Genomic DNA, 23,045 nt, shown 5'->3' with positions numbered 1-23,045 from the left:
TATATGTGTGTGTGTGTTACATTCATGGCCAAAGCGTCAACTGGCAAGTCGAAGCTAAGTTTATTAAATAGAAGTTATTAATAAAAAGCATTTCTCTAAAAAAAAAACGTATGCAACTTAAAGAATGTTACCAACACAACCACATTTAATTTACCAAAACTCATACTTATTTCATCTCCATGTTTGACGTTAACTGAGACTCGATTTCAAATATCCAGCACATGGTTCATTAGCATCAGCTATTCCTTCACACATCCCCAGTAAAGCTGTCTGGAGCCACCGGTGGATTCCCTCTGAGGATCACGAGCTGAAATACGAGGTGGAGGGCTTCATGGCGGGGGAGGTCAGGTGGTGCTGATGAGAAGTCCTCGGGGACTGCGGTGCCGGCCCTGATGGGTGAAACAAAAAGGAAGAGCGAACGCAGACATGTCAGTATTACAGAATACAAGAAATAACAACTAGTCCAGTGACGTAACAGGCCTAAGGACACCCCCCCTCAAGCCCAAAACAAATATATGATATGGGAATCTGGTATTTAAGCCACCTGTCATGTGCTCCGTCTTGATGTTCTCATCAAAGCCCCGATGTCTCTGATAGGCCTCGAAGTTGACCGAGGCGTCGTCCTCCGACAGGCTGCTGGGAAACTGGCCCTCGCCTGAGCGACACACCTCAAAGCGGATCCACCGGTAGCTACAACAGGTTTCACAACACGACAGTACGTGCTCAATGTCACAACAAAACAGGAAAACTCATGAGTAACTAAATCAGCATGTTTTCTTCCAAAAGAGGTTTGAAATAGCATGAAAGTATATAATATCAATAATGATTGAATGACTCATTAAAATAAATACTCAAAGAAACAGAAACAAATCTCCAGCTCTCCTTAAGATGTGAAGTGTGTGCTGTGTGTCGGGGTTGGTGACCCGTATTGAGGGTGCATGCTGCTCATTTACTTGCTACATTTACGCGCTCCAGGGCAACTCTGGATGAGGTTCTGGATGGTGGGGTGCGAGAAGCCGAAGAAGTCTGCCCCCGATGGCGTGATAGGAGATACGCACTTGGGACTAAGAAAAGGACACGGGGGAAAGTCAGAAACCTGAAATGACACTGTCCTCAGTTGCTTGGTGCTCATCGTACACCGACACAAATCAACCACGGGGCCTTTTGAAGGGAACCTGGGTACCTGACGGAGGCGATGGCCTTCAGTAGATTGGAGTGGCACGTCAGGGCCGACGACGCCACGATGGCATTCTGAGGATCTTCTTCGGGGACGATCTCAAACTGGTGGCACAGTGTCAAACATTTTCTACATTGTCTCAACAAAACCAAGGCCCCGAGAACGGCATCCGGACTTCGATCACTACGGCGTGTGTGTGTGTGTACCTGCGGACCGGCTCCCACATCCTTGATTTGGCAGGTGTACAGGCACTGCTGGTCGGGGCTCTTCATGCCGGCGAAGACTCGAGTGCTGCAGAAGCCCGCCGGGTAAATGGCGCACTCGTCGTGGAACAGCATCCTGTCCGTGACGATCTGCAGAGCAACCGGATGGGATCTGGTGATACTTTTTCCTGATTCTAAGCGAGGCCGCTGTAAGCCTTTTTTTAGCAAGAATGGAGCATGCATGTGTTGACTCTGCTGGGCGTACCGGGGCGTCGCCATGGTGATTATGAAACAACGGCCGGTGATTAAAGCCAGACACTGACCTCTCCCAGGCTGTAGACTGTTAAGCCGCCCAGAACAATGGGAAAGACGGGTCGACCAGACGAGTCCAGAGCGATGGGCTGCACCAGTTTGCGAGTCCCGTCGGCCAGCTTCCTCTTCTTGGACATCCTCTTTGGAACTGAGCGCACACACACAACGACACAAGTGGACCCAGCGTCTCAAAAGGACGAATGCGAACCAATCAAATCTGCATCGACACCTGACCGAGGCACTCACATTCCTCCTTCCCATTTTCCCGGCCTCGCTCTTTCCTTTCCTTCTTGGGTTTTTTAAGAGGTCCGTCTTCCCCTGTTGACACCACCGACGCCGGGTTGTGGCCCCCGGACGGGCCTGAAGCCCCCGCGGCGCCTGAGGTCGACGCGCCCGGCGGCGGGTGAGAGCTGGAGCTCGGTGTGGGCAGTAGCTCCCCCTCCGAAAACGACTGGTACTGCAGCAAGGACTTCAGCAAGAACCTGCGGATGCGAAGCAGTACGGGGTCAAGTGAGATGAACCCGGAGGCTCCTTGCTACACACGGCCATTTTTTTAGAACACTGTGGAAAGCATTCGCTTCATCTGAGAGGTGTTCACTCGCCTCCGCTCCTCCTTAGCTCTCAGAAACTTCTCTTCCAAGTGGGCGACTTCATCGCGGAGGGCTGCATTCTCCTGCGGGTAAAAACAGGAAAGCAACGCCGGCAGTTAAAGAGCCGTGAATCTAGAGTGACTATGAAGAGGGGGGAGGGGTGGGGGGGGGGATCACAAGTTCACTCACAAATATCATGGCGCGGGCCGCTTTGCGCAGTCTGAGGTACTTGAGTTGGTACTTTTCGTTTTGCTTTTGCCGCGGGCCTCTCTTCGTCTTGGCCCTGCGCTCCGTAGGACTGGTGGGGGAGGGGAAGGCGTTCCCCGAGGCCCCCGAGCCAGAGCTGGAGGAGGTGTTGTGCTGCGGCGAGCCGAGGAAGGACTGGGCGGTGAAGGCCTGCAGGGCCTGCTGCCTCTCCTCACCCGTCTGCGAGGGAGAAGGGGCCGCAGAGCGAGACAGAGAGGTGTGATCTTCACGTGAACCACGAGAACCCAACGCCCTCGTGTGGTGGATGGGGGTAATAATACAGATATTATTTTTACTACAACAATGTGTTCTCCAGGAGGAATCTCTTTCGGACTATCAAGGACGCATTAGTAATGCAACTATAAATACATCAGATAATTAACTTCTAGCTGCCTCTGCTTTAACATTATGTCCTCCCGGATTACGCAGACGCATTACCCCTCGTGACCTTTAATCGGATAATATGTAAAGGAAATAATTAGCGGATGAGCGTGGACACCTTTGATCTGAGAATCATCAGATACACGTGAATCTTAATTACAAAGACCATGCGGCTCCCATTTATTAATTCATGTGATCATCTACATCTACAGAGTGCAGTTCTGGACCCGTATCTTGTGTGAACAGCAACACCTCAGAATTTATCCATGACTAATGGTCTAGCGTTAAAGCTCAACTGCATGTTTGATATCCCATTACTCATTTTGGGGTGTGTGTGTGTGTCCCATTTAACTCACCAGCAGTGCAAAGACTCCGTTTCTGTTCTCAATCCTCTTGAATCTCCTGCTGCCTTTTTGTGTCTGAAACATAATGTGAGACTGAGGGCCAATGCACAGGCCTGGAAAAGCCAAATTTGATTCCCAAATCCTGAATGGCTGTAGATTAATGCCCCCAGTGGACGCAGCAGTTCAGAGGCTTCTGCACAGAGCATCATTTTTTTTCTGATGACAGCGCAGAAAAGTCTGTTTTTATTTTAATATTGTGAAATAAGGCCAAAGAAGCCAGATGGGTAAAACATGGAGAAAGAAAGAAATAGTAACAGAAGTGCAGACGACGGGTGTACTGTATCAACTGAAATAACACAGACGTTAAATGGAGGTGCAAGTTGTGATACGCGACAGCAGAGGCTGCTGTCAGACCGCGTCTTAAACGTTCCTCTCACCTCGCGGTACATGACCGCCTCCAGGCTGGATTTGGCGCTGCCGGAGAAAGACAAAACAAAAATCAATGGTCTAAATGGAGAACGTTTGCAATAACAATGGCCCACGATCTGGGTTCGCGTGTGAGGAAGTGGAAAGGAGCGCCGTACTTGGATTGAACGAGTCCCCTGTCGATGATCCTCTGTTTAATCTCCTTTATGTGCATGGGACGTCCAGCTTCTTCCAATACAATCTACATGGGGGGGCGGGGGGGGGAGGGAGAAACACCTCATCAACATCTCCCCAACAGTCTTGATTGTGGCAAATGTCACTAGGCCAGAATGAAATATACCTGTGCAGCGTCGAGCCACGTGAGGTTCGGCTTCTCAGCGATTTCACTCGGGGGTTCGCTGCAAAAAGGAAGAAACGCTGCTATCATCCACTGACTCGTTCTTATTTGACCGAACGGCGCATTGAAAAGCAATCCTTGCGAAATAGACATTTTAGAGCATAATCACGTGACACATTAAATATCATAAATAAAGTTCATAATCGCACTGGACTTTTTGAAGTAGTCAGTTTGGTAGGAGATCCATCTGTATTACGGCTCGTTTCCCTGTCAGTACTCCCCATGACTCTTCTTTCTGCAACAATCCCACTCTGCGATCAAGTGGGATTATCAGTTTTTAAAAAAAAGGTTATTTTCAAACCACCTCTCCAGAGTCTCGGCGGTCCCGGATAGACTCGCGATGCTGTCCAGCGCGGGAAACAGAGAGTAGTTGCCCTGACCGTCAGCCTCCATCTCAGATTCAAAAGTGTTGAGTGAATCCATAGGAGAGGGGCACCTGTCACGTCGCACAGAAGAAACAACAACAACAACAACGCGTCATATTTACAGCTAAGCTAGGACAACGTAAACGTTAGCGACACTGCAACTGTTACCAAGGGAACGGAGAGAGACCTAACGCTGGCCTATATATTCTGTGTAACGTTAGTTACGGTTTGCTAATAGGTAACAGCTGCTAATGCATTATAAAACGACCGTAACGTTAAAATAAAAGAGTAGCTTGACGCAAGGACAAACCTCGGTGAAAGTGTAGCAAACCGGCAAACCCACTCCTGTGTTTTCGTGCTCCGGTGTGTTTGTCCCCCCGCGTGTCACCCGGAACCTTCACCGCTCATCGCCTCTGGTTTTCATTCGTTCACAGAGGATAAAAGCTAACGTTAGCCCCTTAGCAGCGGCTTCCGTCTTATTAATACGCCTGTAAAATATATCTGTTTACAGGAGAAGTGTTTAGTTTAAATGTAAAAGAAAACGCGAGAACGTCCACGGAGTTTTTAGATTGCGGAACAAATGTCCGCGTCTCACACCGGACAGTGTTTCCGGTAACACTGTTTACGGATTTTCCGGTTTGGGCTGCTTTGACGGGTTACGTATTTACGCAGTTCTGGCTTTTAAAAAATTGTGAAATAAAAAAAATGATTACGATCCTAATAATACAAATAATGGTAATGGAACTTTTAGGATGGTCATTTTGACCATCTCACTTTTTATCATTATTATTGATAACTGTTTGATTACTATTTTAAATTCCATTTCTAATGTTTGTGTGGTTGTTTTATGTGCAAAGAAAATAACACAGAAAACATGGAACTCTTTCAGAGCACAAGAAGAAGAAAAACAAACAGCTTATTAGCTTTTGACAAATCAACATCTCAAATGAAAATTAAGCCAATTTGGTCTATTTTGTGCTCACAGCTTAGTTTTTTTAAATACAGTCTTGTGAGAGATGCCTCTTCCCCAGGACAATGGTGATGAATATAATTTACAATGTGGGGTAAACATAATTTGAACATTTTTCAACAGCGACAACGTGATCCCCTCTTTGATTTGATTTGTGCCTCAACCAGCATCGCAACGCTGGCCTTTAAAATCCTTTCTGTAGCCGTGTTCATGAAAACAGAAGTGACTCAGCTCTCTTTCTGAATTGGACTCTCCTCACACGCCGCCAAAATTGCACAGAACAAGCCTTGTGGTTCTAATTCTAAAATTGCAGCATACGAGTGACTGACCTATTTCACAACATAAAAGTCAGGACATGATCAAGAACAGCTGATGGCTTAAATTGTTTGCCTGTTTTGTAACCTAAATATATATAATCAGACAGCTGGTCCCTATTATTGCAATTAGTACAGTGGAATTGCAGGGGAGGTCCTTATTGATGACCCGTTTGCGTTACCTCTGCCAAGTCTTGACTAAGGACTAAAAAGCCCAGCAGCACAATCCACAAATCAACTAGAGACCTACTAAAAATAAAGATCTCCTCCCGGGCCAGTCTCCTCCTCTTCCTAAAGACATCCTTAACAGGCTGAATAAGAGCAGGCGCTGTCCTCCTGGGGATAACATTGAGAACATTTGATGGTCCAGGTTAAAAGTATTGTACTCACTGAAATACTTTATTACTTCAGATGGAAATATTGCATGTTTTACACAACTATGTGTTTGGCAGCTGTTCACTTTGAAGGTTAAATCCATAAATGAACATTAACACTATTGCCACCAGCAATCAGGATAGAAATGCTGCTCACATACTAATGTATGAAAATAATAGTATCATATTAAAAACTGCAATTTGCATTCCGCCTATTGAGCACGTTATTGTACATTCAGCTAATAATAACAGTACATGCACTTTTTGAATGCAAGACATTAACTCTTCTTACATTGGGGCTAAAGAACCTGTACACAGTTCCACCTCTTCATTAAAGATCAAAGATGAAACATTTGCGCTGTACAAAAACATCTGGTATTTATGGGCAAAAGCTGCATTTTATGCTCCCGTTCAATGAGGCGCATGATTTATGATGGATTTTTCAATTGATTTTGATGGACTACATGTGAAGATACCTGCAGTAAACATCTCATATGAAGACCACCGTCTTCCCAGATTCACTGATGTGCAACCGCGTCAACCCGCCTGACTCGGGAGGAGAAACCTGACTGATGGACGCAGCCGCCGTTACTTTTCCTCTCAGCCCAGTGCTCATGACCTTGAAAAAAACACAGCCGTGTCACTGCCTTCTGGGACACTACGAACAACAGCAACATACCGCAAGCGCTGCCAAAGCCCATTAGCCTCCCGCATGGACCAAAAACACTGACGTTACACAAGGCTGTAATTTGGCCGCATTATGTGTCCTTGTCCTTCCTCACTGGAAATCCAGCGTTGCCGTGCTGACAAGCACCTAAGTGATGCTTTGCAGACTCCCCATTGCCCCAGCAGTGAGTACGCACGCCGCGCCTTTGCCAGGGACGTGGTCAGCACGTGTACATGGGCTGAAAGCCTCAGTTGCATCTCTGCAGGTCTTTTGCTATAGTTGTGTGACACATGTTTGGCATGTCATACATGTCAATTAGCTCATTTGCAATCAAAGCTGCAGCATCAAAAGAAAAGTTGGGATCACACTTTTTGGGCACTGCTCTTGTTTCCAATTTTCATGTTTCTAATCCTGAGGAATGATGGAACAGAATTCATTAGAGGTGTCTTCGTGCCTAATGGTGCACTCCTCTCGGATCCTTTTATTTCCATTTCGGGGAAACAAATGACTGCACACTTTTAATTAGCTCCTCACCACACACCCATCATCTATCGGATCCTTCACTTCCTCTCTATATAGTTTGGTGTTTTAGTGTGAAAACGCTCACTTGATAAGATTAGAGTAATCAGTAAGAAACAACACATCTCAGGTGTACGTGATGCTGTGGTTCTTTCATTTTAAGTTTTCCACATCTGGAACACCACACCTGGGCTCCCTCATCAGATCCAGGTGTGCAGGGTCAAGTGCACCTGTTTGTTTTTCAGCAACATTCACATAATTGAGAGTGGAATCGGGTGGATTTGCAGAAGCTGCTGCAGTTAAAAAAAAAAAATCTTTCTTTGTCTATTTGGTTAAATGAAGATAAATCCACATTTTTAAATAATATGTGTAAACGGTATGTTAGTGTGTTGTGGTCATCACAACCACAACGTGCAGCAGTATTCACTGTCAGTTCCGCTCGTACCTTTCTGACTTTCCAAAAATAGTTTGTCCATCAAAAATGTTCTAAAGTGTTTTTAAAAAGAAACTCCTGCAGCTACAAATCCAAAGTGTTTACTTTTTACAATAAACACACAGAAACAAACGATTGCTTGGTTGAAGTCCGCCAAAGTTTTACAGACTTTGCACAACAAAATGGACTTTCATGAGGACCAAATATACATTAGTGCCCAAACCCAGAGAATCCAAAACGGGTATCCACAGCCAGAGCGACTCCATGTTTGAAAATGCACATTCCACCGTGCCTCCTGCTGGCTGCGTGCTGTCTGTCATGGAGACAGACAGCACAACCATGAAACCAAATGTTATATTTGGGATTTCTGTAAAATTGTACACAATTCGTGTCTTCACCACAAGGATGTGCAGAGTTGATTAAAAGAAAAGGCTTTGAAAGAGAGCTTATGCTGGCAGAGGTTTGGGATAAAAACCACACGGATGAGTGATCGGGTTTAAATATTATCACTTTTATTTCGAAACACACTGAAAGTGAAAAAGCACTCATTTCCCTTCTCATTATTTAATTTATTCAAGGTTTTCAGGATCTTCGTGGATTCATAACATTTCAACATCCAAGCCAGGAATTCGCTCTCTCGACGCCGACAACGAGTTTCTGGGTGTAGTCGAACTTTAAGACTCGTGGTCCGACGAAGAAGTAGATGAAACCTGAGGGAAAAAAAAAACCCCAAGATGAAGGCCACATGCAGAGGTGTCCCATTACCTCCCAACCACCTTTTCGAATAAGATCACCAGCCGGGGTGACGATATTTGCTGGCTCACCTTCTTTAGGAACAGCGGCGTTTATTGTAGTGTTGATTCCAGGAAAGTCCTGGCTGATGTACTTTGGGTAACCAAAATCCATGACCCTTCTGTTTTCATTGTAACTGGAAAAGACACAAGACATAAACAATCAGAGTCATGACTGGCGAGGCGAGACCAAACATGTGTTCGTTGCTGCTGCTGCGGCCACAACAACAACAAAAATCCAATTTGAGGGCTTTGCTCGCTGTGTGAGGTCCAAATGATGAACACAATATTTCAGTCAGATTTACGTTTTTTTTAATGTGCAAGTCCCTGCCTACGGGTGCCTTTCACTTGTCTCTGTTTAATATAACAATATTTTTTTTTGTTACGTGACTTTCACTAATGCACATTGTTGAATGAAACGATTTCAAAAAATCCAAAGACCTCAAAATGTGAAACAGATATTCACATACCAGCTCGTACAGTTCTCTAAAATATGCTGAAATGATCAAAATCACTTGTTTAAAATGCTCTGCAAGTGCATGCAAAGAAAAGTGGTCCTTCATTGGAGTGGTGCAGTGTTCATGAGACTTTTATAATGGTCCATCAAAGCCGTTTCCTCACCTCCAGTAAATGTCGTGCATGAAGAAAAGCGTGCGCCCCGTTTTCACGAGGTGGACCGCTGCGTCGACGTCTTGGACCCAGGCTGGAAACCCGAAGTGGCTGAGTGCTCGAGGCTTTCCCTTCACCAGAGAGCCCTTCACCGTCCAGAACGTAGATTCTGTCCACGCGGAGGAAAACGCGATTCAGGGGAGTTTTCTTTGTGCGTGAGAGGCGACATGATGATTGACACGGTTACCGTGGATGAGGTAAGCTGTGGACCTCCGGGGCACAAGGAAGGCCGCGTCGATGCTGCTTTCAATCATGGGCATGAAGTTGGTGATGGGACCTTCTTTGATGTCATATTGCTCATTATGTTTAATCCAGAGGTACCTTGTGGGTAAAAACATTGTTGTGGGTGAATCCGTACCTCAACGTTTTTAGGGAAGAATAATGGTACGACATACCTGTCTCTGAAAAAGAAGGTGGCATCACCCAGAAGGGACACGGCGTCGAAGGTCAGGTCCACAGCGCATCGGTTCTGCGTGAGTTGAGGGAACGGAGGTCCTGACGGCACGGGGTTCTGCTGAGAGCTCCTGCCGAACCTCGAGAAGTAATTCGGATGAACTCTCGCTGGACCTGTAACACACACCGGTGTTTTACCGAAAGAAGTCACACACACACACACACATATGTATAGTTTATAGTGAATAGATAGAGCTTGCTCACTGTAAAGTGCGTTGATATTTGCCACGTCTTCTCCGGACAACAGGTTGGTTGAACGGAAGGTTCTGTAGGTCGGGTACATCAGCGACTGCGGGTTCCTGGAGTGCTTAAGGCCCAGAGCGTGCCCGAATTCATGTGCGGCTACAACAAACAGATTAAAACCTGCGACAGCACAAAGAGCGTGAGAAAGTGATGGGCTTCAGCATGGTGATGGTGGTGGTGGTGGTGGGAGAGGGGGAAGGGGGGGGGCACCCGGGTTCAGCACCTGTTTCTCCCGCTGTCCACCGCTCGTCGTCGTCAAAGTGCACGTCCCCTCCGGCGCCCGGGCCCGGACCGAAAGCGTGAGCCAGCGTGCCTCCGGGTCCGTCGAACGGATGCAAGTCGCCGTGCGCTTCGCGCCGCAACAAAACAACACCGAACATGAAACGGGAACCCACACAAGGACACAGTTTTCTCTCCAGCCAGAAGAGAACGAGGGGTCTCTTTTTTTTCGTCTTTTTGATTGTGGAGAGGACGAAACCCACCGTAAGTTGCGAACTCCACCGCGACGTCGGCCTTGCGGCTGTGCGTCCTGACGAAGGTCAGGCCGCTGGCTCGGGCCCACACGCCCAGAGCCGACTCCACCAGAGAGTCCACGGCGGAGCGAGGCAGGTCTCTGGTGTACCTGCCAATGCTGCAACGGGCACACGTCAAGACACCAGAGTCACGTCGAGTCTAGACTGAAAGGAGAACCGCAGGGTTCCAGGGTTTTGGAGGCCTTTGACGTGGTTTCTCTTTACGACCTCTGCTGAGTTGGACGGGGGACGTTCCAGGCGGTGTTACGTAAGTTCAAGCTCATAATAACCCTCGGATCCCGAACTCTAAAACTCTTGTCAACCACAATGAATTGAGACGTCTGCTATTCCCTATTTTTGCTGGCTTTCTTAAAATGTTTCCCACTTATTGGCCTGGGTTTGTACTTTATGGACAAGCAGGTCGTTATATTTTTGGCAACCTAAGCCTGGGTCAGACATGCCGACACTGTTCATTCACTGCCATTCGACTTCACTTTCACAGCAAAAAAAAAAAAAAAAAAAGAAGAGTGACAGCATCTTGACCACTAAACATCATCAAAGCCCAGATACCTGTAGCTGATGACATTCTTGTGCCACCGTGCCCCCTGGATGTGGCTGTACTCCTCCACGTCTGGGACGCCGCACCGAGGGCTCCCCATCGTCTCCCGTGTCCCCGAGTCCAGGACGCCTGTCGCGTTGAGACCGAAGAACGTCTGCATGTCTTTCACCTTGGAGGCGAAGGTGGGGCCGCTGCGCTTCGTGCGCCCCTCAGGCTCCTCTTGCAGGTTGTAGTACCGCTGGAGGTATTCCTACGAGCACATTGGACTACATCAACTTGTCCAGCCCAAACTCTAATCGAGGTACATACATTAAAGTGAACTGATCATTACTTCCATACTTTCTAACATCCATCACATTGCGTCAGGAATCAGGAAACATTTATTACCATAATATGTCAGACATACAAGGAATTTGACTTGGCGGTTGGTGACAGCAGACGACAATGGACAACAAGACGACATGACAGGTATAAAATAAAAGATAATGCTTTGGGTTTGTATTCTAAGGCTATGGGTTAGTTTGAAAATAAAGTAAATTCATCACCACTGTGAATCTGTGCCCTCGGGTGATGAGATTTACAGCATCAAGTGTCAATTACCCCAACCTCTAACTACAACTCAAAGACTTTGCGTGGAATCAAGCCCGAAAAAGAGAGATCTTTTTTAAGAAAGCAATTTAACAAACTGCAAGGACTCCGAGGGCAGAGCAGTGACTTACCTCCGCCAGTTTAAAAATGCTGTCCCCACAGCCACAACACACATACAAGAACAGGTCCCTGCAATGTCCTTCCTCCGGTAGAAATACCTTAAAGTGGAATTATTTTGGAGTCGTGCGACACGTCGGCTCCCGTGCAGTCCAATCTCTAGCTTTTAAAAATCACTTACTGTGGCCCGCTTCACGTCAACCTGTGGTTCAGCGGAAGGAGGGCTGTCTCCCGCCGGCATGAGTGTGGGCGCCGTAAAGCACGGAGCGGCCGCGAGCCAGACAAAGACGCAGCAAGACAGCGGCATGACGTGCATTTCACAGACCGCGGCACGAACTGCAGCGGCCCGGTTCAGACACATGGGGTCGGAGGTTCTGGGTTAATGTGAAGGCCTTTTTAAAAGGTCATTGTGACTCACAGCACTTGCAAAATCCCAGGGAAGCCTCAGACAAGTGCAATGGATTTAGGGAGGGGCTCTGCAGAGAGCCAAGGACGGTCCGGCGGGCTGTCTGGTACAGAGATTCTACAAGGCCTTCCCAAAATAGCCTCCCCCCCCCCCCCCCGAGAAAAGCCCGTTTGCGTCCCGTTCGAGCGGCAAACCCGTGTGAGTTTCATACCCGTGTGTGAGGCTCTTGGAGAGTTGGCCTGAGACGGGAGCCAAAATTGCAGGTGGCGAGTCAGGGGCCTCCCAGTAAGAAAGATGGCCGCCGGCCAAGCCGACCCAGACGGGGCAAAGGGTGTTTCCGCTGGTAAATTTGCGGGCGCGACGCAGGCTACGTATTCCACGGCTCCCCTTCGTAGACGTAAGACTTTGCGAAATGTGTAGACTGTGTGAGTACGGACTGTGTGTAAGTATGTACTGTGTGAGCACGGACTATGTGAGTACAGACTGTGTAAGTGCAGACGGTTTAGTGAGGTCACTTCAGGAGGGATGACTAAGAGCGCGTTTTTGAGCTGCATGCAGACAAGCCCGAAAGAAACCACCGCAGCAAAAACATCCGTGTTTTGCAACCGACACACAACACACATTTACACACACACACGCACGCACACTGTTGGAGCCACATTGTGCACTGACACTCCGGAGAGCGAGTAAAGATGTCAATGGAGTTTTGTTTGTGGCGGTACTGACTCAGCCCCAGATTTCATCCCCAGGTTCCGGTTGGACCTGTTTGAATCAGCGCGGCAACAAAGAAGCGTCTCAGAAACGGGTCAACTAGAGGCGACGTTTGCACCTTCATTTGTTTACCTTGTTCTTTGTAGTCGAGGAAGGACCAGCGTCAGCGTTTGTCTCCCCCTCGTGGTGGACTAGTTTTAAAACAATGTCTAAATCGGAATGAATGGATGAAAGCAATATCTAAACTGCACTGGTTTCAACTGGGACTATTTCTCTGCAATAAAAAAAAAATTGATTATTCTATATGTTATTATTATTTTATTCTGATTGAAGGCATTTTGGGTGAAGCAGTTCACACTCTGTGATCGTTCAAGTTTATCTTCTCAAAGAGTTTCCACAATCCGCAGCTGAAGGATGAGGTTCAAATGGATCCGCTTGTTATGGAAGCGTTTTTTTTACAGTATCTTCATGTCATTTTTGTATCCGTGAAAAAAAATTCACAGGTTTTCTAAGTGGTGCTTTTCATTCTGATGCCATTTTGAATCTCGATTAGTCACTAAATAAATACTAACAGACATTTTGAATCAGCTAAACACGGCGTCATGACTCACTTTCTGCAGGGTTCAGTTCCCAGGGTAAAAAAAAAAAAAAAGTGTCGATCTGCTGATCCACAGTTACATTGTGGTGTGTGTTAGTTATTTCCTGTTTAATTTTGGGACTGTGCTACGTGCTCTAAGATCACACTGGTCAGCTTCTCCCGTCCCAAACAACTTTTAATGTGTACAAAGCCTACAAAACCCATCTGACATGAATCAGCTATAAAACTAACCGTTTACAGCTGTGTGGTCACATTGGGTTTGTATTTGTTCTGAATGTTTCACCAAATATGATTTAATAATAAACATCTGGCACCACAAAAAGCTTGATGTGCAAAGTGGTCTTTTTCTGCTAGATTCAAGTTCCGAATTTGAATACATTAAATGAGCATGCTATCAATGATATGAAGATGGCGTATTAAGATCATTTGAGAATTTAATTTACAGGGATTTCTGGACTGAAAAGAAAAGAGAAGGAAAATAACTCAATTTGAGACCTTCTCAACGCTCTTCAGAAAAATGTCTAATATATTTGAATTAGAACATGCGAAGGCCTGAGGCCTTCGTGGCAACGGGGTCCTGGCAATGAGATTAGGGAAAATGTACGGCACGAGATAATAATGTACAGGCTGGGCTACAAGGGATGCAGGAAGCGAGTTCGTCCATTGCATAATCAATCATACACAGGTATTAGTTCACGCCTCAAGAAATGCATAACATGGCTGTAATCCAGGATAAAAACATGTAAAATTGTCACTTTTCCACTTGCTACTTGGGAATGTTCTAAGGCGAGGTGCCGCTCAATCGGCCTTTTACAGTATCGCTATTATTTTGCTTAGAGGAGAACAAAAAAGAGATGAGGCTTTCATTTACATGATTTATTATAGCAGCAAAGCTAATCCTACGAAAACGTATGCATCTGCGCACCATGTAAATGTCGGATTGAATATTTAAAAAAAGGTAATGACATAAAGAAACAAAAACGTTTTTATGCGACGCCGCTTCCTTCACAGCACCTGGGCTCGTATTTCCTATTGAGTGATGAGATGAGAGGTCCGTATGTTTCCACACTGTGTGTGTCTGCGTTTTTTTCTCAATTAAAAAAAAAAAAAAAAACAACAGCAAAAAAAAAAAACCCCGAGCTGCTGACTTCCTCTGAGTCAGAGCCGCTCTGCCAACCAGCGTCCGAGCAACGGCAGCGGTCCAAAAATGACCGCATGTCTCCCCGGAGTAGCATCCCATGCGGGGCAACGTGTCGTACTGAGTTTATGTACTTATTTTGAACCCAATCATCCTAAACCGACATAAGCTGGCACCATGAATGTTGTGTACGAAAGTTAATAAGATATTTGATTCGTGACCAAAAGGGGAGAGCAAAACATAGAGCCGCCTCCAGCAAGAGAAATATGGTCATTCACATTTTGAATTAGTCACATATGCGTTGTGTTATCCCATATAAATGACTCATTGTCTACTGTACAGCGCAACAGCGAAAAAACCCAGAAGTGCTGTTTTTAATCGATACCAGACACAAACGCATTCGTTGTTGTGTAATGTGAGATCTCACGTCTTCCAAAGGGACATTTATGCATCTTGCTTTCATCGTCTCTATGTGTTCTGGTGTGTGTTTGTTAGTCATTCCGTATATCTTAAAACGTCCTCACCTAAAATAAGAAGACGCAGAATGACTATCATGGGACCCGAGCATGAAAAAGAACTACCCCAAATTCCCAATTTCTTTTATAGACGTACATGTCTTCATTTGTTTGTGTTTACTGTAGACATTAACTAAGGATGTGAAATGCTTGTTAAAGGAAAAGTGTCCCAATGTGTTTATCAGCTAAAAGGGACCATTTCTAAATCGTGTCATCCTGGTGTGGGAGAATTAAAAGCAAAACATATTCTACAAATTCTGCAGAAAGGAGGAAGTGGCTAGGTGCTTTTACATGAATCACCGGGACCCTTTGAAACCGCGGACCCGCACGCTATAAATGCCACTCAGAGCCTCTCCGTCCCAACGACAACCGGGTTTTTCGCACATCCCAGAGAAGACGACCATGAAAGCTTTTCTGCTGCTGGCCCTGCTGGCCCGGGCCTCCGCTCTGCCCCTGCCCTCCCTGGGCACAGACGGCTGGCTTTCGGCCGAGGTAAGACCCGACCTCTCTGACTGGCACGCCGTCCGTGACCGCCAGGTAACCGTAAGCCTGAGTGCGTCTTCTGTTCTCCTCCCACAAAACAGAGCTACCTCCGCAGGTTCTACGGCCTCGCCCCTGGTCTCCAGGGTGGAGAGATGTCCTCTGGCGCCTTTAAGGCCAAGATCAGGGAGATGCAGTCATTCTTTAAACTCAAGGTGAGCGCTGGTTCTAAACCCTATTAACATATTGGAGTGTGAGAAGGCTGTATTGCTGGTTGAATGAGAGATGACGGTGATTTTAACCCCATGTGGGCGGTGGCAAAACCCATTTTCTTTCCCCCCTCTCGAAGGTGACGGGGAACCTGGACGACAACACTTTGGAGATGATGAAAAAGCCCAGATGTGGCAGGCCGGACGTTAGGGAGTACAACCACATCCCGACACAATTCAAATGGCCAAAGAACAACCTCACTTTCAGGTGCGCGACACGATGATCAAGTTTGACGAACGTGAGGTATTCAAACTGCTCGGGACGGCGTTGTTCATTCAGTCCTCAAATCCCCCTGATGTTGCAGGATATTAAACTACACGCCGGATCTGCAGAAGTCCGCCGTGGACAGAGCCATCCGCCGAGCGCTGAACGTTTGGTCCGCTGTCACCCCTCTGACCTTTAAGAAGCTGCGCAAGGGCGACGCCGACATCATGATCAGTTTTGAAAGTAAAGGTAATTGAACCGAACCTTTGGTCAAATGCCGCACATTTTGCTCGCCATTTCTTTGAAAGGACGCCTGTTGTGCAGCCCACGGAGACAACAACCCCTTCGACGGGCCCAACGGACAGCTCGCTCACGCCTTCGCGCCGGGCCAGGGCATCGGAGGAGACACTCACTTTGATGAGGATGAACGGTGGACCGAAGACTCATCGGGTAAGAGTGGCTCCGGCAAGAAAAGTCTCGGGCGCGAGTCCCCGAACTGATCAGCGCGGGAACGCGTGTTTTCTCTCTCCGCAGATTACAACCTGTTTCTGGTGGCGTCCCACGAGTTCGGCCACGCCCTCGGCTTGGACCATTCCAGGGACACGGGCGCCCTGATGTTCTCCACGTACTCGTACTCAACGGGCTTCCCGCTGTCCGAGGACGACGTCGCAGTCATTCAGGCTCTCTACGGTGGGGAAACACCAGACCCCGAGTCGTTTGTTCATGGGAAATAGTTTGTGAACTGTGCGATTGATTCTGGATTTTTCAATAACAGGCCCAAACCCACATCAGAAAGTGAAGCCAAAGCCCAAAGCACCAACCAATTGTGACCCCGAGTTGAGTTTTGATGCCGTCACAGAGCTCAGAGGGGAAACCCTCATCTTCAAGGACAGGTGCAGTAACATCTGGAGTAAAAACCCATTACATAACACAATGAATAATAGTTTTTTTGGGGGGGGAGGCTTGAGAACTGCAGGGGCTTAAACAGTGAGTGTGGATCTGGAGGAGTCTCAGACGCGTGGCCTTGTGTTGCAGGTTCTTCTGGCGTCTCCATCCTCAGATGCCGGAGCCCCACCAGACGCAGATCATGGCCACCTGGCCCTTCCTTCCCAACAAGGTGGACGCAGCCTACGAGTACCCAGAGGAGGATCGAGTCATCGTATTCAGAGGTGATTCGGGCATTCTCCTTTTTTTTTCCAGCAATGCATTGCGCGCCGTTAGACGTCAGATATCGGAATCCGAATAAACGCCGTGTCTCAACAGGTATCCGAATGTGGGCTTTGGACGGATACAAAGTGGTGGAGGGCTACCCAAAGTACATCCACAAACTTGGCCTCCCCAAGACAGTAAAGGAAATAGATGCGGCTGTGCACATCGGAGACACCGGGAAAACTCTGCTCTTCGCCGAGGAGGAGTATTGGAGGTAAGCGGCGAAGCGGGTGACGGGCGACGTCCTTTTCCCGCGTGACGGCTTTGCGTTCCACGTCAATCGCGTGTCTCTTCTCACTTGTGACCCGCAGCTACGATGAAGCGACCGGCACCATGGACGCCGGCTTCCCGCGCTCCTTCGAGGAGGATTTTCCCGGCATGGGGGACGAGGTCGACGCAGCCGTGTACCAGAATGGTGAGGCCTCAAGTTGATCGCATTTCTGCGAAAGTTGAAGCACGCGTGGATTCGTCGCTGATCTCGCTCTCTTCTGCAGGAATCCTGAAATTCTTCCACGAACAACTGCAGTTCGAGTACAGTTACACCTCGAGGAAGGTCATCGGCATCAAGAGGACCAACTCCATTCTCAACTGTTGATGACTCAAAGAGAATTACAAACAGGCGTGTTAAAACATGAGACCAAGGAAGATGAGGTTTAGTGAAAGAGTTTAATTTATACTGGTGCTGTACACCAGTAGGTGTGTAATTTGTCAGACACAGAATGCTGTATTATAAAAAAATCTTTCTACAATTGTTTGAAATGTTAAATAAAGTCAAATGTTCTAACACAAACCTCATTTGTGAGTAACTTGTTTGAGGTTGGATCGGAAAAATCGCCTTAAATCAACTGGAACCTGCCTCATCTCGGCCGGATACATTGGTAGAACTTTTTATGGTGGTTTCATAAAACTGCAAAGACACGAGTGTCGTGAAGATGTAGTCGCCCACCTTCTCCACTAGAGGGCGCTCCTGTCAAACCACTCAAAGCGCGTCTAATCAGGGGGTCTCCAACCACTGGGGCCGCGCGGACCAGTACCGGGCCGTTTTTTCGATCCCTTTTTTAAAATACTTCTGAAAAATGTTTTGTTTTGAAAAATTACCGGATTCTCTCTTAATTACGTGCGTTCGTCCCTCTTGATTTCCCAAGCGTTTTTTTTTTATTTTTTTTATTCACCTCACACAATTGCCCACTACTCACCAAGCAATACACCAGATGTCATCACGGCACTATTCCACCGCCGAGGACAGAAAAATCCCCCCTTTTGTGTGCGCCTCATTAGCTCGACAAATGACGGGGAAAATCTTTTTTTTGCTCCGGGCCTCGTTGGCTCCCCGACAGCCCAAAAACCCAAGTTAATATCAACCTTAATTAGCAAAGCGCCACTGCACACGGTATCCTCACCCTCCTGCTTATTATAACAATCATCCAATTATCTGAACGGAACATTTCCAGGGAACATGCAAGCGAACAACTCGCGCCAGAAAAAATGGTCACCGCCTCCCGAAAAAAAGGTCACCGCCTGGGGCCCCGAAGTCGAGGAGACGGGCGTGGTCCGTCACGTGGGGCGTAATTACAGCGCGGCGACGCAGTCTCGCCCTCCTCTCCGAAGGTGTTTTGAGTCTGAGACAGGTCGATCTGAAGCGTCTTTTTCATCAATCAAATGAAGATTAACACGCTATTTGCATGTGATACCCCCCCCCCCCCCCACACTTGAGAGCTCAGGCGTTTCCATGTAGAAACTCCTCTCCGTGTGAAATCCAACACGAGAGGACGTGACAAAGGACACGACCTCGGACAACAGGGCTCTTGTGCTCGGCCCTCGGCGGGGAGGCAGCTGTCTTCGGGCCGAGGGACGTTCGGCCCTTTCACTGTAACTTTACCCGGCTGCATGTTCAACGTTCAGAGGTTTGTGGGCCGGACGGATGTAGCACTCACATTGAAATACAGCTGATGGAACATTTAGAGCTGTGTGTGGAAACGTGTGTGTGTGTGTGTGTGTGTGTGTGTGTGTGGGGGAGGATGGTTTTTTTCTCTCTAATACGAGGATGACTTTTCACTGCTCTTAAAAAGGGAACAAAGAGGCCAAGAACGTCTCTTCTGTGGTTTTCACAAATTGAGCAACACTCAGTATCTTTATTTTGCCCCCCCCCCCCCCCGTGTGGATTTAGAGGTCATGTAATTTCTTTTTTTCTCCACCTCTCATTCCAGTCCCAGTCGGGGGGCCCCTCCCCAGTCAAAAGTCATTATCCTATCTGACTCATACAGCAAACCGGAGCCAGGTATTAACAATTTTAAACCCCGAATTATAATATCCATCCATCCGTTACAAGTTCAGCCAGGTCAATGCGTCACAGAGCGCCTGAGCCCCCCACCCCTCCCCCCCGAGTGGAAGATTTAGATCCTGCAGGATGAGACAGGTTCGGACCCCCGCTTCTCCTCCACTGTAACCAGCTCAGCTGATCTCTCCTCCGCGTGTTTCCCCTTCCTCATTTTACTTTTTTTTAATTTTCCCCCCCGTTTAAATGCAGACGCGAGATGCTTTGAGAAAAAGCCCGTCGGGCCCAGCAGGCCCCTGACGGAAACCAGATGGAGGAGGAGAGGGGCGGAGGAAGGGCAGCAATCTCAGGATGTGACCCTTTTCCCTTTGGGAAACTCCCCCCTCGGTACACCAACATGACCCGGGTGATGCAACACTCCTGTCACTACTGGGTCGGGGTCGGGGTTTTTCAGGGAGGTTTATTGGCAGCAGATGATTCCCTCCTTCTGGGGGGGGGGGGGGGGGGGCATCTGTTTATTTCCTGTTGCCTTCTTGTCTCGGGCTGCCTGTTGTTCTTCTTCTTCTTCCTTTTGATCCTGAGTAGAATCAGGTAGAAATAAGTATTTGTAGAGCAGCCAGTGCCTCCCTGAGCCTGTTTTGTTTTTTCCTCCTACGTATCTGCTGGAATGTGGAGAAAGTGTTGCCCCATGTCGTCCTGACCAGATACGACCCAGAAGCAGATACAGCTGTGTCGCAAAAGGGACCGGCCCGCTTTTAGGGTTAGGCAATGTAGGGCTGTTTCTTTTAAAGCTGCTACTTAATACTAATGCAATGTTATTAATGATCGGGCATTTATTAAGTGCAGAAAAGGCCTTTGACTCTTGACTCTCTGGTTTGACACTTTTCTTCAAACCTAAAATGCAAACGTTGGGAAAAGATGTTGATCTACAGATTGCATGAATACTTTGAGATTTATATCGTGTAAAAGTAATATAGGAGTATTCAAGAAAAGCCGAACTGCGTTTTTTACAGAGCGCAATGCTCGAAAAGATATCAATTGGCGGAGTTTTTGAAGCTCGGGTAGCTTGGGCCTCCGGAGGATGTGAGCAGCGGAGGGGGGGGGGGGGGGGGGGGGGTGGAATCACATTCGTTTGGTGCGAGAACGCTTGATAAAGGGGGCCTGGTTCCGCTTGGCAGAATGAATTATGCAAGTTCGACGCTCCCCTCTGCAGAGTCGGACCACTGCGGCGAGGCAACATGATTGCATTTTGATTTCTTCCCTCCCACACGTCCATAATGCATTGAGTTGTTTTTTTGGGGGGGGAAGTTCAAATATATTGATAATCTGTCCTGGCGTTCCTCTATTCGGGGGAGACGCCGAGGCAAGATCCTCCCGTCAAAACGTGTTGCGGCCTGCAGCGAAGCCAAAGACGGGTGTTTTTTTTTCGTGCCAACGCTGGGGTTTCTCTTTTTTTCGAAAAGGTCGCCTGGAGCTCCCGCTCTCCAGGACTGTGCCGACCGACCGGACCGGCCTCGTGACCCCGTCGCTTCGTACCGCGAAAACGCCCCTCGAGTGCCGCGTGGAAATGAACTTCCTGTCAAGAGAGAAGACGAACGTATTCCAATTAAATGTCGCCGCGGGGGGGGGGGGGGGGGGGGTTTGTTTGTCAGCGTCAAACAGAGATGCATCCATTCCAGCTCCGGCAGGATCCGGTTACCAAGACGCTGCTCTTAGAAGCCGTGTTTCACCTCCCCCCCCCCCCACAGCCTGCATGAACACAACCGTAAATTAAACCCGAATTGTTTTGCCGACGCAGTCCCAGAGTGCGTCATGGTCGGCGTGGGTCGCAGTGGGTGTCGGCGCGCCAGCGTTCCGGGAGAGCAAAAAAACATCTGGAAGTGCTTCGGTGCAACCGGGTCAATCCTCTCAGGGCCTCCTGCCAACCTGAGGCGCACGTGGTTCCCCTCACACACACACACACACGGGTGGGTGGATGAACTCAGATTTAAATGAACAGGGGAGATTTGGGCTTTGTTTCCCACGGTCACTCTGGACTGATGAGCCAGGCGCAAAAATCTGTGAGGAAACCCATTGGTCAGACTTGGTCTGGCTGTTTCGTCATGGAGTTCAAAAGATGTGTCACAGACGGAACGGATGGAATAATGTCTCCTTTGTCTGATGGGGAGGGGGGGGGGGGGGGGGCGGGAGACACTCACTGCCTGACGCAGACAGGAGATCTGTGCTCGCCCACTTGGCAGGTTACCAGCGCCGTGCTCCTCCAGCGCGGTGGAATGTCTGTCCGCTCCAGTGTTTTTTTTTTTTTAATGCACCATTCGAGACCACACGGGTGTGTGCGTGTGTTTACTTGTCTGTTTGCACAGACACTTTCTGCTGTTGAATAAAAAGCGAGAGAAGCGTTTCATAGAGGGCAGATCAGGCCCGCCCGCGCACCGCTCTGCAAAACAGGAACCGCCAGCTAACATGTCACACGCGGCGTCCACGCAGACGCTATACTTTGTTTTGTGTTGTTTCTGCGTGCCTCCCCCCCCCACCCGCCCCTGTTGTCGCGGAAACCGGGACAAACAAGAAGTCAGGTCAAACCAACGAGAGTCACCAGTCGTTTTATTACACAAAACGGTTCTTTCCTCGGCGGTGGAGTAGCGCCGTCGTTCTTATATTAAAAAGGTATATACAATATAGTTACATACAATTATAAACGTCTGCACCCAGACTGCGCTCCTCTTTCAATTAACCAACTGAGAAAAAAGTGGATTTCCTTTAAAACCGCACAACCAGCATCACTGAAGTCTTTCACGGATGGTTGACATTCAAAACATCGGAACATGCAGCCGTGAGGCGGGTCGTCCCCGTCGGGACCCCTCAGGACCCCTCGGGACCCCTCGGGACCGCAGAGGCCAAGCTACGCTGTGCCCCTTCGCCGGGAATCACGGTAAAGTCGCAAGGTTTTGACTGGATATGGTCTGGATAAACTCCGGGTACACGCGGTCACAGCTTGTTTACACGAGTTGAGCAAAAGGTCAAAAAGCAAAACAGAAGCGCCGATCAGCGGGCGCCGTGTCCTTATTTGCGACGCTTGGACACTAGTGAGCGTGAGGGAATGATTCAAGTACTGAAATGCTCATTATGCGAGTGTGGAAAGAAAAGATCTTTGTGCTCAAGTTACAGACCTTATATGGGATACATATACGTGCGCCTATATGTAATAGAACGACCAATAACACCCACATTCGCTTGCTCGGCGAGAGTCAAATGAGAAGAATGATACCACGTCTGGGTGGAAGTATGAGATACAACCTGCAGATAAGTTCAGCATTAAGAGAAACCGCTTCAAATGGAACAGACAGATACGAGGATCCTCTCATCTCACTCTCGGATGGAAAATAGAATGTCCCAAAATCTCTCACTCTCCCTTTTTAATCATTTCCATAAAGCATCACATTCAAAGTCGAATAATAAATCTTAGTGGTCAACAGTCAACAGAAGGTTTTGTGCTACGCTGGATGACGTTATGGAACGCGTGTCGCGGGTTATTAAAAACATTGCCACTGGAAAAAGTGCAGCTCTTAATATGGTCCCATTTTAAACA

The 23,045-nt window shown here is 47.9% G+C and overlaps 3 protein-coding genes across 3 annotated transcripts; 1 reads left to right on the top strand and 2 right to left on the bottom strand.

The window, feature by feature from the left end:
• Positions 1-6: 6 nt before the first annotated feature.
• Positions 7-4,988, bottom strand: tbrg1 (transforming growth factor beta regulator 1). The gene is made up of 15 exons (XM_037478499.2): positions 4,752-4,988; positions 4,381-4,512; positions 4,020-4,077; positions 3,838-3,920; positions 3,691-3,727; positions 3,266-3,328; positions 2,472-2,708; positions 2,295-2,365; positions 1,939-2,174; positions 1,704-1,840; positions 1,384-1,530; positions 1,184-1,281; positions 954-1,064; positions 545-690; positions 7-389 (listed from the first exon to the last, which is right to left on the bottom strand). The coding sequence occupies exons 2-15, from the start codon at positions 4,497-4,499 to the stop codon at positions 301-303; spliced, it is 1,632 nt and encodes a 543-aa protein (XP_037334396.2). The 5' UTR covers positions 4,500-4,512; positions 4,752-4,988; the 3' UTR covers positions 7-300.
• A 3,278-nt stretch (positions 4,989-8,266) lies between these two features.
• On the bottom strand, positions 8,267-11,966 carry LOC119216218 (matrix metalloproteinase-20-like). The gene is made up of 10 exons (XM_037468807.2): positions 11,832-11,966; positions 10,957-11,195; positions 10,357-10,505; positions 10,098-10,223; positions 9,836-9,994; positions 9,574-9,745; positions 9,366-9,499; positions 9,131-9,287; positions 8,543-8,646; positions 8,267-8,428 (listed from the first exon to the last, which is right to left on the bottom strand). The coding sequence occupies exons 1-10, from the start codon at positions 11,964-11,966 to the stop codon at positions 8,328-8,330; spliced, it is 1,476 nt and encodes a 491-aa protein (XP_037324704.2). The 3' UTR covers positions 8,267-8,327.
• A 3,431-nt stretch (positions 11,967-15,397) lies between these two features.
• On the top strand, positions 15,398-17,886 carry mmp13b (matrix metallopeptidase 13b). The gene is made up of 11 exons (XM_037465976.2): positions 15,398-15,510; positions 15,603-15,713; positions 15,848-15,975; positions 16,073-16,221; positions 16,297-16,422; positions 16,507-16,662; positions 16,748-16,865; positions 17,008-17,141; positions 17,236-17,395; positions 17,493-17,596; positions 17,676-17,886. The coding sequence occupies exons 1-11, from the start codon at positions 15,421-15,423 to the stop codon at positions 17,774-17,776; spliced, it is 1,377 nt and encodes a 458-aa protein (XP_037321873.2). The 5' UTR covers positions 15,398-15,420; the 3' UTR covers positions 17,777-17,886.
• The last annotated feature ends 5,159 nt before the right edge of the window (positions 17,887-23,045 follow it).

Source organism: Pungitius pungitius, chromosome 3, assembly GCF_949316345.1.
Source record: "Pungitius pungitius chromosome 3, fPunPun2.1, whole genome shotgun sequence".
Taxonomy (NCBI): domain Eukaryota; kingdom Metazoa; phylum Chordata; class Actinopteri; order Perciformes; family Gasterosteidae; genus Pungitius; species Pungitius pungitius.
This window is presented reverse-complemented; position numbering and strand designations above follow the sequence as displayed.